At 48.2% G+C, this 14,116-nt stretch overlaps 2 protein-coding genes and 1 long non-coding RNA gene across 3 annotated transcripts; 2 read left to right on the top strand and 1 right to left on the bottom strand.

The window, feature by feature from the left end:
- Positions 1-117: 117 nt before the first annotated feature.
- Positions 118-3,960, top strand: sprtn (SprT-like N-terminal domain). The gene is made up of 5 exons (XM_086167432.1): positions 118-677; positions 1,264-1,363; positions 1,460-1,588; positions 1,681-1,960; positions 2,092-3,960. Exons 1-5 carry the CDS (start codon positions 364-366, stop codon positions 2,835-2,837), a joined length of 1,569 nt encoding a protein of 522 aa, XP_086023558.1. The 5' UTR covers positions 118-363; the 3' UTR covers positions 2,838-3,960.
- Positions 3,445-5,421, bottom strand: LOC147222520 (uncharacterized). The gene is made up of 2 exons (XR_015107702.1): positions 5,244-5,421; positions 3,445-3,542 (listed from the first exon to the last, which is right to left on the bottom strand). It is a non-coding gene; the product is annotated as an uncharacterized LOC147222520 (long non-coding RNA).
- A 2,749-nt stretch (positions 5,422-8,170) lies between these two features.
- Positions 8,171-13,906, top strand: fam89a (family with sequence similarity 89 member A). The gene is made up of 2 exons (XM_086167164.1): positions 8,171-8,556; positions 11,313-13,906. Exons 1-2 carry the CDS (start codon positions 8,311-8,313, stop codon positions 11,589-11,591), a joined length of 525 nt encoding a protein of 174 aa, XP_086023290.1. The 5' UTR covers positions 8,171-8,310; the 3' UTR covers positions 11,592-13,906.
- Positions 13,907-14,116: the final 210 nt, after the last annotated feature.

Below are 14,116 nucleotides of genomic sequence, written 5' to 3'. Positions count from 1 at the left end.
AAGCAAAGAAAATGTACAAGTAAACATCGCCGCTCACCTCCTGACAATCATATAACTGCTGTTACAAATTCACCAATTTTACTTTGAAATCCGTACCGGAGGTTTCTATACGACGCAATCATTAGCTAACAGATGATGGCGGTTTCGCTGGTGGGGGCAGCCAGCCTGCCAACTGCACATTAATTTATATTTTAATCAAATCATGACATTAATAAATCCGTACAACGTTCGCGAGCAGATCAGACAACGTTTTGTTTCGAGTTCGACGACGCAGTCTAAAGATACGTTGGCTAGTTAGCATTAGCAACGTATCAGTCAAAGCTAATAGGTTAGCCTAGCTTGCTTCGCAAACATCTGCCCGACATGGATGAGGACTTCCTGCTGGCCGTCAGGCTCCAGGAGCAGTTCGACAGCGAGTACGAAGCGTCGTCGCTCCCGTCGAATGGCTTTGAACAAGACTCCAAGAAGCGGAAGGTGGGGGAACCCGGAGGCGGCGACGTTAGCCCCTACTGGAAGCCGACCCCGCAGTCCAAGAGGCCGCTGTCCATCGTGGACCAGTCTTGGGAGATGCTGGACCCCAGCCCCGATGTCAGGGCCATGTTCCTGGAGTTCAACGACACGTTCTTCTGGGGGAAACTATGCGGGGTGGAGGTGAAGTGGAGCCAAAGGATGACCCTGTAAGTCATTTAACATTTATTATCTTCTTCGCTTTCTTTCAGCTTTTCCCTTTCGGGGTCTCCACAGTGAATCCACCTTCTGCATCTAACCCTATACTCTCTCCCTCCAACTACCTCGTATTCCTCTCACTAGATCCATCTTTCTTCTCTTTGGTCTTCTAGACCTCCAATTCCAGCCTCCATCTCCCAATATATTCACTGTCCCTCCTCTGCACATGACCCAACCATCTCAGCCTGGCTTCTCTGACCTTCGCTCCAAAACATCTAACATGTGCCGTACCTCTGATGGTCTCATTCCTGATCCTCTCCATCCTGGTCACTCCCAAAGGGAGCCCTTCATCTCTGCAACCTCCAGCTCTGCCTCGCACTGTGTTTGTCAGTCACTGTTACATAACATCTATATCATTTAACTGAAATCTTAGGGCTCATTAAAGGGGGTACAGGGCTACATCCTGATCATCAAACGTAAATATCATCATGATCGGTCTGTGCAGCCTCCACACTCAAAATGCAACAACGTGCTGTATGTTTGAGTATTTTATTTTTGTGCGTCTCATCTCCCGCCTTGTTGCATGTGTGTGTCCAGTTGTGCAGGAGTGTGTTCCTACGAGGGCCGCGGCGGGCTGTGTTCCATCAGACTCAGCGAGCCTCTGCTGAAGCTGAGACCGAGGAAGGACCTGGTAGAGGTGGGCCGGAGCTCCGTGATGTCTCTGTGCAGCCCAGTGCCCCTTGTGCAGGATTAAGCGAACAAATGAATAATTCTGGTCCCTCTGTAATCGCAGACTCTGCTCCACGAGATGATTCACGCGCTGCTGTTCGTGACCCAGAACAATCGAGACCGCGACGGCCACGGGCCCGAGTTCTGTAAACACATGAACCGGATCAACAAGGCCAGCGGGACCAACATCACCGTGAGTCCGTTGTTTTCTTGCAGCCTGGAGGACCGTCGTCCGTCCACAGGTCTGCTGTGATTCCATCACCGCCCGTCTTTCCTCCCGATCAGGTGTACCACAGTTTCCACGATGAGGTGGACGTGTACCGGCAGCACTGGTGGAGATGTGACGGGCCCTGCCAGAACCGCAAACCCTTCCTCGGCTTTGTGAAGAGGGCCATGAACAGAGCCCCGTCCGCTCTGGACCCCTGGTGGGGCGACCACCAGAGGACCTGTGGCGGGACGTTCACCAAGGTGAAGGAGCCAGAAGGATATGGCAAGAAAGGAAAGAAAGAGGGTAAAAAAGATGGGAAGAATCCAGAGACAAAGGTGCCTTCGGGTAAAACCACAGGTGACCGTTTCCTGACCCACAGCTTTGGATTAATACATAAAAACTTCATAAAATTACTTCATAAAAACATCTGAGTCCTGCCCGTACACCCCCGATTAAAGAACTTCTGTATTTTTTGTGTTTCCTCTCAGGTTCTGGATCCCAGGACATAAGAAACATCATCCCGTTCAGTGGGAAAGGCGTCCTGCTGGGCGGGAAGTCCCCCACGTCTCCTGGCGCCTCAGTCAGACCCCCGCAAACCCCCCCCTCCAAACTCCTCACCCCTCCACGCCCATTCTCAGCGTTCCCTCCTCTCCCTTCCACAAGGCCGGCGGCCCCGGCCGGACCGCAGCCGCCCACCAAGAGGTCGGTCGCCAACATCAGGGCGTTTGTCAACATCAACGGCTCCCCGGTGAGCATCTTCAGACTTGGCAGCGGGAGCCAGGGAGCGAATAAAGTAAAGCAGACGTCCATCGAGGACCTTTTCGGTCCGCGTCAGTCCTCTGTCCTGGGCTCGGACGCCAGAGCACAGACGGCCGGCCCGCTCAAAAGGCCGTCGTCCACCTTTGTCCCAAACACGTGTGGTGGAGACACCCGGCCCAATCCGACGCAACCCAACGACTTCCCGGTCCCCAGCAGCAGCAGCACGACAGCTCCATCCAGGAAGAGGCCGTGGGACAACCGCAACTCGGCCAACGTCTTCGACTTCTTCCAAAACACCTTGCGCGGTGACCCAGCCGCAAAGACCAAATCACCTGCGGCCTCCTCCTCTGCAACCTCTGCACAGCTTCCCAGCACGACTACCTCCTCCTTTCCGATAACAGTCAGCTGTCCCGTTTGCCAAGCAAAGGTGCAGGAGTCAAAGATCAATGAACATCTTGACTCCTGCCTCTCCTGAAGGAGAAGCGGGTCGTTTGACTTTGTTCCAAATCTGAACCCTCCGGCTCACCTGGAAAAAGGAAGGGCTGCAACCTACTTTTCCTGCCTTAATAATCCCCACGCTCAGGGTTAAAAACCTAAGACGAGGTTCAACAGATGAAGCCGATCAGGTTTCTTCAGATTCTTTCCATCGCTGCAGGTTTGGGTGCACCGACGTGTCCCGAGGGAGACCCTGTCCGAGTGCAGGGGTCAGGTTTCCGCTCCGCCGGCGGTTTCATTCCTGCAGGTTCACCCTGCGGCAGCGTAGAGGTGAGGCAGTGCAGCCCAACGTCACCGCCACACTCACACATTTATGTTTTTATTGGACTTTTATAAGCTTTTACTGGTGAAACAAAAAACAGAAGAATTGCTAAAATAGGACTTTTTTGGATGCTCTTTGTTTTAAACAGATAAATATTCAGATCTTATCGCCAAATAAAAGGTTTTCTATTAAACGTTCATTGAAGTGGTGAGTGAGATAATAATCTCTAATCTCTACGTTCAGGTCACATTGACCCAGTTTAAAGGTTTGCTGAAAGATAAACAATCATTCATTATCTGCTGCTTATCCTACCGTCAGGGTCGCAGGGGGTGGGGAGCCTATCCCGGCTGTCGTTGGATGACAGGCGGGCTCAGCATGGGCCAATCACAGGGCCTCATATAGAGACAGGCAACCGTTCACTCTCTAACAGGAAGGTACAGAAGACATATGTCAAAATGTGTCACAGGAAAGAATAACATGAAAGGTTTTTTTTCTTTTATACACAGTGATAACAGAAAATTTTTAAATGATTTTTTGGGCCAACGGGCTTCACAACGCCAAAACATTTATCCTCGTCACATTGGACCCCTGACATGAGTGATATTCTGAGGCAGTTCCCTTCCGACAGCGAAGAAGAAGAATTTCACGGTGGAAGAAAACCGAGATAGCCACCAGCTGGAGGAGGACAGAGAAAGTGGATGCACGGATGGCCTTTTCCCTGTCTTATTTATTATTCATCTTTTTCGTCAGCCTTGTGACAGACACTGCTCGGAAAAAAACATTTTCGGTACGTATTTGTGGATGATACTGGTCTGTATTTAATTAAAAGTTACGAAAACTGTTTATGTGAATATGTTATCGCGCGGACACCTGCGGCTTACAGACAAGTGCGGCCAATATATGTGTTAACTTATTTTAGCTGGTGTGGTTTATATTCAGGTGCGCTCAATAGTCCGGAAAATGCGGTGGATTGTTTTTCCTTGGTTTAAAAGTATGGCTGGATCACTGTCTCGAAAACAATTAGAAATTAGGTTAACGCCAAACTCCTGACACTTAATTAAAAATGTTATCAGACTTAATCACACAGCAAAAGAGGGCTCTTCACCGGATTGATACATTTCATGCCTTTCGTGGTCGAAAGCTGCCGTGTTGATTCAGGGCCGCTCCTGTCAGAGCAGCGGGATGGTGGTGGTGGGGTCAGGGGTCAGGGGTCGGATCACGGCGGCGGCAGCGGCTGTTGATCAGCCCACCCGCAAGAACATGACAAGATTCTTTTTTTTTTGACTCGCCGGGGGGGGGGGGGGGGGGGTTACATTCCTGCCAATTTGAGCCGGCGGAGTGAGGAGCCCCACGCCGAGAAGCCCCAACGGACTTGAACCCTGGACCGTCCCGTTGAGAGACGCCATAAATCACAAGAAATACGAACAACACGGTAAAAATGTGGACCCTGACATAAAAATTCAGGTCAGGCTTTTATATTTCCCCATCCGTCAGCTCCCACTTGGCTGGTTTTTAACAAAGTTCCTCTCCGTTGTTTAGCTTTGGTAGGAAGTTTCTGTCCAGCACGGGAACCCCACCTCCTCAGTTCACACACACACACACTTCCCCACTTCCTCTCTGGCCTTTTGACTGCGTGACGGCGAGACATTCAGGGGGTCGTCTGGGCGGCAAATGGGGACATTCTGTGGAAACAGGCTGCAGAAGAGTGCCTTTAACTATTCTGGTTCTTATACAAAGATAAATGAGAATCCCACCCCCCTCCCGGTGTGTTTACGTCCAGGCCTTTAAGCAGACACGGCCTCCAGCTGGGGCCTAAGCTGGTATTCTCCTCATTATTAGCCCCCAATGCTAACTGGCTGTGCTTTTCACGCAGACGGATTTACAGCCCCGCGCCGGGGGGTCCCCGGCACGACAACCCCCTTACAACCAGACAGCATTGGGGTTTTTATCAACAAATATATATACACAATAAATGTGTTTCGCCAGGGGAAACACAAAAATAAACATATATCCAACAATCAAAAGGCCGTATAAAGAGTGCAACTAAAATACTTGCTTTCCACGTATATATACACGTACACAAAAATATTAAATACACTTTTCCAAAATAAAGTTCTTTCTTACTGCCTTGGAGTTTTGAAGTCCATCTATAGCGCTGCTGTATTGATCCATTTCCTGTAGAAAGACCGTGAAGTTCAGTTTGCTGTTAGTCCATTTCATTTTATGAATGTGAAATTTTCAAAGCAAAGTGAATTGTACAAATGAAGTCCTTTTCCTTGGTGCCGTCTTCATAGGAAAGAAAACGTCCTTATCCTGCAGCTGTCGTGAGAATCCCAGACAGCAATGGTGGTGATGAAAGTATATGAAGGGGGTCTTCCTGTCCCCACCCCAGGACGACAGATTGTCCCTGATGGTCCCTTTAGAGCGTCCAGCTGTGGACGCCCAGCTGGAGGGTCATTGTTCAGGGGGCTGGATGACAATCCAGAGTTGTTCACTTTGCTGTCTATTTATTTGTGGATGTCTTGCCATCTTAACAAAAGCTTTATTGATCCTTCAAAGAAGAAATTCTTTTGTCACAACAGCGTAACAGTTATAAGTGCCAGTAAATATGAATATGAATATAAATAGAGAGACCATTAGAAGACAATTAGAAAATAGTGAGAGACTTTATTTATTTATTAATTGATATTTATTGCAAATCAGACAGCTCCCTCTTAATTCCCTGAATCATTCTTTGCTGACTTTTGGCCCATTTCCTTTTATTAATCTTAGGTATTCTGATGGTCATGCATTTTTTATCCTCTCTTTTCAGTAATAACTACATAAAGTCAAAATGGAACCAGAGTGTCTGTAACTAACATTAATCAACCAATAATGCAAATGTTTCAGAATCTTGAGGTCCTATTTGACATACCACCATTCACTCATTCATTCACTCATCTGCACAATGTAGGGGTCTCCATGAACCTCCTGCACGAGTTTGGACTGCAGGAGGAACATAGAGGACGCTGAATAACCCCACACAGGCACGGGGGAGAACATGGAGACGCCACACAGAAAGGAATCCTGCCAGGGAACGTCCAGGGTGAAAATTGTAAAGATAATAAAATATTGTCATGTGAGAAAGCTGTCGTTTGGACGAAGAGCCAAATTCGACAAATGGTTTTGAACTTTTAATGTTTTAAGAAGTCTTTATGTCCAAGCTGTCAGAGGGAATTAACTTCTACAGCAATGAGGAAGTCATGGCTTCAGGCGTCCTCTATCCGTCTGACAGCGTGTGGGCGTGTGTGTGTGTGTGTGTGTGTGTGTGCGTGTGTGTATGTGCGTGTGTGTGTGTGTGTGTGTGTGTGTGTGTGTGTGTGTGTGTGTGATGCTTTGTTCACTGCCTTCAATATTAATGTAGTGTCATTGTTGAGATGGACCTGCAGGCTTGGTGGGAAGTGAAGCTCACCATCTGTCCGTGGTAGTCGCACTTTTGTCCTGTATGCAGACACACACACACACACACACACACACACACACACACACACACACACACACACACACACACACACACACACACACATCTGTCAAACAGACACGCTGTCATCATCAGGAGAAATCATTTGTCAGAGTTCAAGGGAACACACTTTGCTTTCATTTATAAAAATAAATAAAACTGTTTCTTAATTATTTTATTTTATTTTCAATTCATTAAAACGTAGTCTCTGTGAACATATAATCCCATTTTGTGCCACTGTAAATATGGGGATTTTCCTGATTAAAACAAAAAAGACAAACCAAATGCTTTTTGTATTTGAAAATTGTTTTCGTTTTTTTTTTTTTTTTCCCACAAAATTTTAAGACGTTTGTGGAGCGCGGAGGTCAGGTCGGCTCTCCGGCGCGGGGAGACGCCCAGCAGCCTCCGCGTTAAAAGGACAGGAAGGGGATTCGATCGGTGCTAAACCGGAAGTGAAAATCAAAGTAAAACCAGTCGTTAAAAAAAAACAAAAAAACAATTCGGCTACTATGACTGGATTTAAAAGGATGAGATTAAGATTACCAATACCTTGAAGGTCGTCGTGACAAAGAGAATAAAAACAGCTTTTATTTAATTCTATATGATTACAGTCAGGGTTGCAAAGATAATGCAGGGTTATCCGTCACAGCGTGGAGGCTCCAGAGGCCGACCATGCTTTGCTCTTCTCCCAATCTCTATTTTGGCTCTTGCGGGTTCCCTGGCTTATTTTTTGGTAGTTTGCAACCATGCGGTACTTTAGTACACTCTTAATTTTCTGTAGATATGAGAAGGTGGATATTTGTCGTGTCCCCTGTGAACGACTGATCCCGGAGAACTTGTTGAGTAGCATTTTCTCCATTCTCTCTTTGCTAGTAAACGTCCGTGTTTGCTTTATCACTGCATCCTAACATTAGAAAAGGAGAGGAAAGTCACGCCGTCTTTTGACACAAATGCCATGGTGTTGAGTCATCGCGACATTACACGCACCTGTTTTACGCTGTTCGTTTCTGGTTTTGCACATGTTTATATTGTTTGTTCTTATTTATGTTTGATTTTTTTTTTCTCACTACCTGCACAATATTAACCACATCTTCTGCACTTTCTGCTGTGTGGACTGAAATTTCCCCACTATTAATATTCACTTCTATTCAATGCATTTGTGATGAGGTTTTCATTGCGTATTCCTGAAAAGAGATTAAACCGGGTGAAAACAAGCCAGCATTTTATTGAAAATTGTCTAAAACTCAGTCAGGTGTAAGAACGTGTTCATTTTTATTGATTTTATTCATTATAAGGGGCTCTACAACTCACCGTTGCACCTGCACTGTGTGAGTTGCACACTAAACAGCACTCGATGTTTTACTGGCACTGCCAACACCGTTCATATTTATAATAATGTTTACAATACCTGTTCATTGTCATTACAATTCCAAATACACCGTGGGCAGCAAAGCAGGAATTTCATCGTAGCCCGCATGTCTATGTGACAATTTCACGTTGACGCTTGAATCTTATTGTGAAGGGGCTCCCGGAAGTGAAGCCGGTGCAATTCGGCTGACTTGACGCGGCGTCGCCGGTCGCCTGTCTGCACGGAGGAGCGCGGCGGCTGTTGCTCGGTTGTGCCCTCGGCGGCTCCGGTCTTTGTGCGCACCCGGGGGAAGAAAACAGGACCGAATCGTCCGGGGTGCGAGGATGAACGGTAAATCCGCGAACGGCACGGCGGGGGGGATGGCGTGCATCGAGGGTCTGCCGCCGCTGCCGAAGAGCCTGAGCGGTTTGCTGAACTCGAGCGGCGGCTCCTGGAGGGAAATGGAGCGGATGTACGTGAAGAAGACCATGATCCAGGACGACCTGAGCCGCGGAAGAAACACCGACAGCCTGCTGACCAGCAAGCCGGCCAACCTCGACGCCCGCTTGGCTCTCCTGCGCAAAGAGATGGTAACGTTTCGCCCCCCGTTTTCTATTGATTTTCGAGTTTTTCTTGTATCCCGAAGAGAAACACCGCGGAGGGTTTCGAGGCGGCGCGGTGAGAAGCCCCGACCCTCCGCGGCCAGACTCCCATTGCAAATCGCCGAGGGTGTGCTCCACCTTGCTTTTCGGGCGAATTGTCCTGCCGCTGGAGAACTTTTTGCAACTTTTTCTGCCAAATTGGCGTCTTGCGTTCAATTCGGCGGGTCTCGAATTGATTTTATATAAAGGAAACGCCAACTTTCTGGCGTTTTTCTCTCAACCTCAACAGCCCACTGCAAGCAAGGGAAGAACGTAAACTAGAAGAAACTGCATGACCAAGTACTCAAAGTCAATCCGTAATCGAGGTCTTATCTGAGTATATCCGCTGCCGATTTTCTCCCAAGACTTCCATTTTGTCAGAGCAGAAGCGCCTCACCACCTCTCTGGTGTATAACGTGGAATTTCGCGAATGGAAATGACTGAAAAGTAGAAACCCGAACGGGAATCTGCACTGAAATCCACCATATGCGAGGGGTGGGGGAAAGAAGCTTGTCTTTGCATTGAATTAAATAAACAGCAGTGATTTTCCAGATCAGTTCACAGAACAAACACACTGCTCCTCTCATTACTCCCAGTTCTTTTAAGATAAAGGGCAGATTTCATGGGAAGTCACACTCAGTGATTCTTTGTCAATGCATAGCAATGTAGTTTCCACAAGGGCCCAGTGTTTTTACATGAAAACGTCAAGGCTGTTGCTGAAACACAATCCCCCCCCTTTTTTTTGTTCCAGGCTTTTCTAAATCCTATTTCTGCTTCCGCGCCCAGGCTTCTTTCTCTCCCTGCTGTTAATATGTTACTATGACTCTCCTTTTCAGATCGCACCGATGTGTCCTATATTTGAGGGCCCCCACCCGTTTTTGTTTTGGTTTTTTTTCGCTCTCGGTCCCAGCTGTTTGGACTGGTCTGCGTGTCGGCCCGCTGTTGTTTGTCTGGCAGACAATGCAACGACCCCCCCCCCCAACTTCATTCATACTGCATTGTCAGCTGAGTGGTATGCAGGAGAAAAGCCCTCCCCGGGGTCTGTTCCTGGCCCTGAATTGTCCAGACCGTTGTGTTAGGCAAGGCGGCAGGAAGCGCTCAGGGTCGCCCCTCGGATCCATAAAAACAGCAAAAAATGTGGCGTGGGGGGCGGAAAGGAGCCAGCGGAGCTGCAAGCGCTTCTGTTAGCAATGCGATCGACGGACCGGGGTTTGCTTTGGGGCCCCATTCGCACCGGAGGAACTTTTGGCAGCGCCGAGAACCTTTCCAGGAGCAAGGCCGTCTCCTGGTGCACTGGAACGAGGAACCCTGGACCTTCTCATGTTCTTCTCCACGGCAGGGTCTGCCGCACATACCAGATACTTTTTCGCAGTGATTTTGAAACCTGCCTTGGTCACTGCTCAGATACACCTCAAAGGGGTTTCCAGGGCTCGCACTTTGGACCAGAGTAATCGCGGAGTTAGCTAACGGCTAACAGGGTTCTTCACACGGCAAAGCAGTACAGGTAGAAGACAAAAACACTTTGACCATCTGATAATCCATGGTTATGATGGCAGCTTCCATGTTGTCTTCTTCTTGGGAGGTTTGTTTTTGATGTCACACCGGTCCCTCACTGTCTTTGGGAATGCTAAACTAAAAGGTTCCCCTGTAGGAGGCTACTTCCTGGAACCAAACTCGAGCTGGACACTTCTTAGAACTCCTCTGCTGGAAAGCAGCTGTTGAGTATCATATGATGGTGTGGAATTTCCAGATGAAAGAATCACAAGCTCCATTTTGAAAGTACTTTCTGGATACTGTCGGGGTTTTCTTATCCGGAGATTAACTGCTGGGAGTAATTTTGGACATATTTTATGCTGCACGTGTGGCCTTTCGGGAACCTCAAGTCGGGTTTTATTTTATGGCAGCTAATCCCAACGCACTCATCTGATGACACGTTCCGTGTTGAGCAGGTCTGGACCTAATGCTTGCAGATGATCTACACAACCCCAACGTACCCCCTGGAGGAAGCGCTGCCTTTTCCTGGTGAAGAAACCTCAAAGCGGTTGGCCTTCTGCCTCGACTGGCTGAGAAGAAAGATATGGGGCGAGGAAGGATGGAGATGATCTATTGATGTTAATACCTGTAGTGCTAACAGTTATGTGCTGACAGCTGAAACGATGCACCGATAGCCTTGGCATCCATCAAATCTAGAACAACGGTGGATGCCTGATGAGATGCTGCAGTAGATCTGCTTGGGTGTTCGTTTCCGCGGGAACCCAACCAGGCTAATTCTTAATGCTAGTCCTGAAATGAAAGCACTGCTTCGTGTGGCGGTACCTCTCGGCCACCAGGTGGCGCTTGTCTTGTGCAAGTTACAGAAGAATGGATTTCAGATTTGAATATTGTATTTTTGTAAATGTGGCCGTTTATTCTCTGAGGATTTTGTGTTGAAATTGGACTAACAGCTTTTTTTTTTTATATCATAAAAGCTAAAACGGACGCCTGGTGAAACGCTGCGGTAGATCAAGCTCAGATCTGCTTGGGTGCTTGTTTCCATGGGAACGCAAACCAGGCTAACTCAGAACGCTAGTCCGAGAAGTACTTCCTCGTGTGCCGATACGTCCCGACCTCGAGGCGGTGCTTGTGATAATTGCATTTCTGTTAATGTGTCTGTCGATTCTATGTGGGTTTTGTGTTGACATTGCGCTCCATGCCGCCCCCTGCAGGTGGGGCTGCGGCAGCAGGACATGTCCCTGCTGTGCCAGCTGTGGTCGCTGCGCGAGTCCATCCAGGAGTACAAGGACAGCTGCCAGGACCTGAGTGCCGCCTCCAGCCTCAGCATGATGGAGAACGGCTACTTTGATGAGGATGACGAGTTCTACCCGGAGCCCGGCGCCACCCCCACCGGCGAGCGGCCCGATGACGAGGTCGGGGACGGCGCGGCGGCCAAGAATGGCGGCGTGGGCAAAGAGGACAGCTGGGACTCCTTCCACGTCACCATCTGAGCCCTCTGCGCTCCTCCACGTGCGGATATTTACAGATTTTCTTGGAGGGTAGGGGATTTTTTTTTCCTGCCTGCACCCACGCCTGCTCGGGCTGCAGAACCTGGGTTTTTGTTTTCATCGTTACTTTTAGCAGCACGACCAGGAGCTTCATCAGACCGTCAGTGGAGACGGACTGTCAGCAAAGACTTCATATACTCCAGATTTAGCAATATAAATATATATAAATATATATAGCTGTTTTTATAAACTGCCCTGTTGCTGCTTCTATATCAAGTGTTTTTTGCAGCCATTCACACTTCAGACTGGGCTTTTTTTTCTTCTTTTTTCTAAGACATGAAATATATGAAAAATTTTATTATTTATTCTCTTTAAAATAATCTGATAGTTGCTGGTTTTTGTATGTCAACCTTTACCGGCCACCAGAAGCAGAGGGGAAGGCCAGGAATTTTGTTGTCATGGAAACTTGGAAAACGATGGGAATACTGGACGGCGGTGTTGATGATTTCCAGTCTTTTCTTTGTGTGTGATGAAGATCTCTCCACACATCAGCAGCAGCTCAGTAGCAACACCCTCAAACGGATAGCTGGTTTCTCGGCCTCCATCAGTATTAGGACTTCCATTCTTCTAAACACACACACACACACACGGTGGAGATCATTGAGGAGGGACTGGACTGTCCTGAAAAGGAGCTCCAAACTCTTGAATGTAAACGCTGGCAGCAGCTGTCGGCTATCAACAGGGTATTTTCTATTCTATTTTCACAGAAACCCGCATGTCCTCTCCAAGGAATGGATGTTCCAGTCACGTCGGGGTTCTGTGACGCCATCGTAGAAGCTCGTAGAACCTCCGGCTACGAACGCGATTGTAGCAGCGGCCGGGTTTTCATTCGAAAACTGAAAACCTTGCCTTATTTAAAAAAAAAAAAAATCCCACCAACCAGACAGCTTTTTGAAAGCTGGAGACTCTGCAGCCTTATGTTTGGAGAGAATCCTTGCAGAACCAGGGGTTTCACAGATCGTAGGTTACAGCTGACCTTTAGCATGGACATTAGCATGAATTTGAAAGTGCAGGGAGGTGACAGGTGTGGGTTTCGCCTGTCACTCCGAACACCAGGTTTTCTTTCTATGACCCCATTAGTCAACAATGCCAGCAGCAGCCAATCAGGTCGAGACCTCGGCTTTGAAACCGCTCCCTCTTTTGTAGCTCTGCAAAAACATCCTGTCGCTCGAACACCGCCGCCGCCGCCACGCAAGCCAAAGATCTCGCCGCTCTCCACGTGTAATGTATCCGTTCCCGTGCTTTTCACTCAATGTTTCTGGAGAATTTCTCTTAAAAAAGCATGCGATGTGGGGGGGTTGGACTGTACCATCTCTGCTTCTTGTGCCACCCTGTTCATTTCTGCTGGGGACTGCCGGAGGTCCTCTGCTGGTGTTTCCCCAAATTTGCGTTTTAAAAGTTGGCACGCCGACGGCGGTGCTCGGACACACCTCGCGGAAACTTACGAGATGTTTCGCAGTTAGTGCCTTCTTGAACCCCCGGGCCCAGAAGCTGCCAGGGGAATGTGAAGCAGGAAATTAGTTTGAATTAGAATCACAAAAACACTCGAAACACGGCCATCTCCCCGTCTTCTCTAATCAGCTCCAGAGAACATCTTGTTCTGGACGGCCATCAGGGGAAGAAGGTCTTGTACCTTCTGCTTCCGGGTCTCAGGGTATTTCAGTCTGCAAAGTGGCAGCAAATCCGGGACGGTGCCTGAACCTCCGCCAGTCCCAGCTCTCCTGGCTTCATCGATATCTTAATATCGGTACGATTGATGGAGGTAGCGCTCCGGGTGTTTTGCACAGAAGCGTCAGTCCAACGTCACTGCATCCCATGTGTGAAATAACGATTCAACTCCAGAATGTCGGTCCCATGTATTCTTTCATGAATGAAACGCACGTCCAACCCCGTCGGATCCTTGCTCCCGGAAACAGGAATCCTGCGTTTCCTCGGAGAAAATGCGATCCGGAAGCGAAACCCAGTGTGCTGCGGGATAAAACCCTTTTCCTGGTTATTATCACCACCGCCACTGGGACCATTTTAAAAACAAAAAAACAAGTAGTCTTAACTTTGTGTATAAATACTGCATATCATCCATTGTTATCATGTTTGGAGCGGCAGTTGGGAGGAGGCGGAGGAGGAGGAGGTCTCCTGAAAGTGGTTTTATTCCCCGCCTGGACTCCTCTCTTCGTGGACGACCTGCCGTTCCTCGTCACCTTCTGCTGTCATAGTTAAACCGATCACAACTGAATAAAGTGATTCCATATCTACTCATGAAGCTCTGATGCCGCTTTTCTTTCTTGCAGAGGCAAAGGGGGACAGTATGGTGCTCTGTTTATATTGAAAGGAATGAGCGAGAACATGGTCGTATCAATACATCATGTGAGTGCGAATGAACATGTGAATGAGAGGGTGAACAGTTTTATAACAAGCGAGTTATGAGTTAACAAGCAAAGTTTTTTTTGTCGATATGACGCGTGAATGAG

Source organism: Fistularia commersonii, chromosome 20 (genome assembly GCF_037954325.1).
Source record: "Fistularia commersonii isolate RoL2024-O1a breed Wild chromosome 20, RoL_Fcom_v1.0, whole genome shotgun sequence".
NCBI classification, from domain to species: domain Eukaryota; kingdom Metazoa; phylum Chordata; class Actinopteri; order Syngnathiformes; family Fistulariidae; genus Fistularia; species Fistularia commersonii.
The sequence above is the reverse complement of the archived record's forward strand: the minus strand, read 5'-3'. Positions and strand labels throughout refer to the sequence as shown.

Coding starts and splice junctions, on each gene's coding strand:
- fam89a (XM_086167164.1), top strand. CDS start 8,311: ATGAACGGTAAATCCGCGAACGGCACGGCGGGGGGGATGGCGTGCATC. Junction 8,557..11,312: donor CTCTCCTGCGCAAAGAGATG/GTAACGTTTCGC, acceptor CGCCCCCTGCAG/GTGGGGCTGCGGCAGCAGGA.
- sprtn (XM_086167432.1), top strand. CDS start 364: ATGGATGAGGACTTCCTGCTGGCCGTCAGGCTCCAGGAGCAGTTCGAC. Junction 1,589..1,680: donor CCAGCGGGACCAACATCACC/GTGAGTCCGTTG, acceptor CCTCCCGATCAG/GTGTACCACAGTTTCCACGA. Junction 1,961..2,091: donor GCCTTCGGGTAAAACCACAG/GTGACCGTTTCC, acceptor GTTTCCTCTCAG/GTTCTGGATCCCAGGACATA.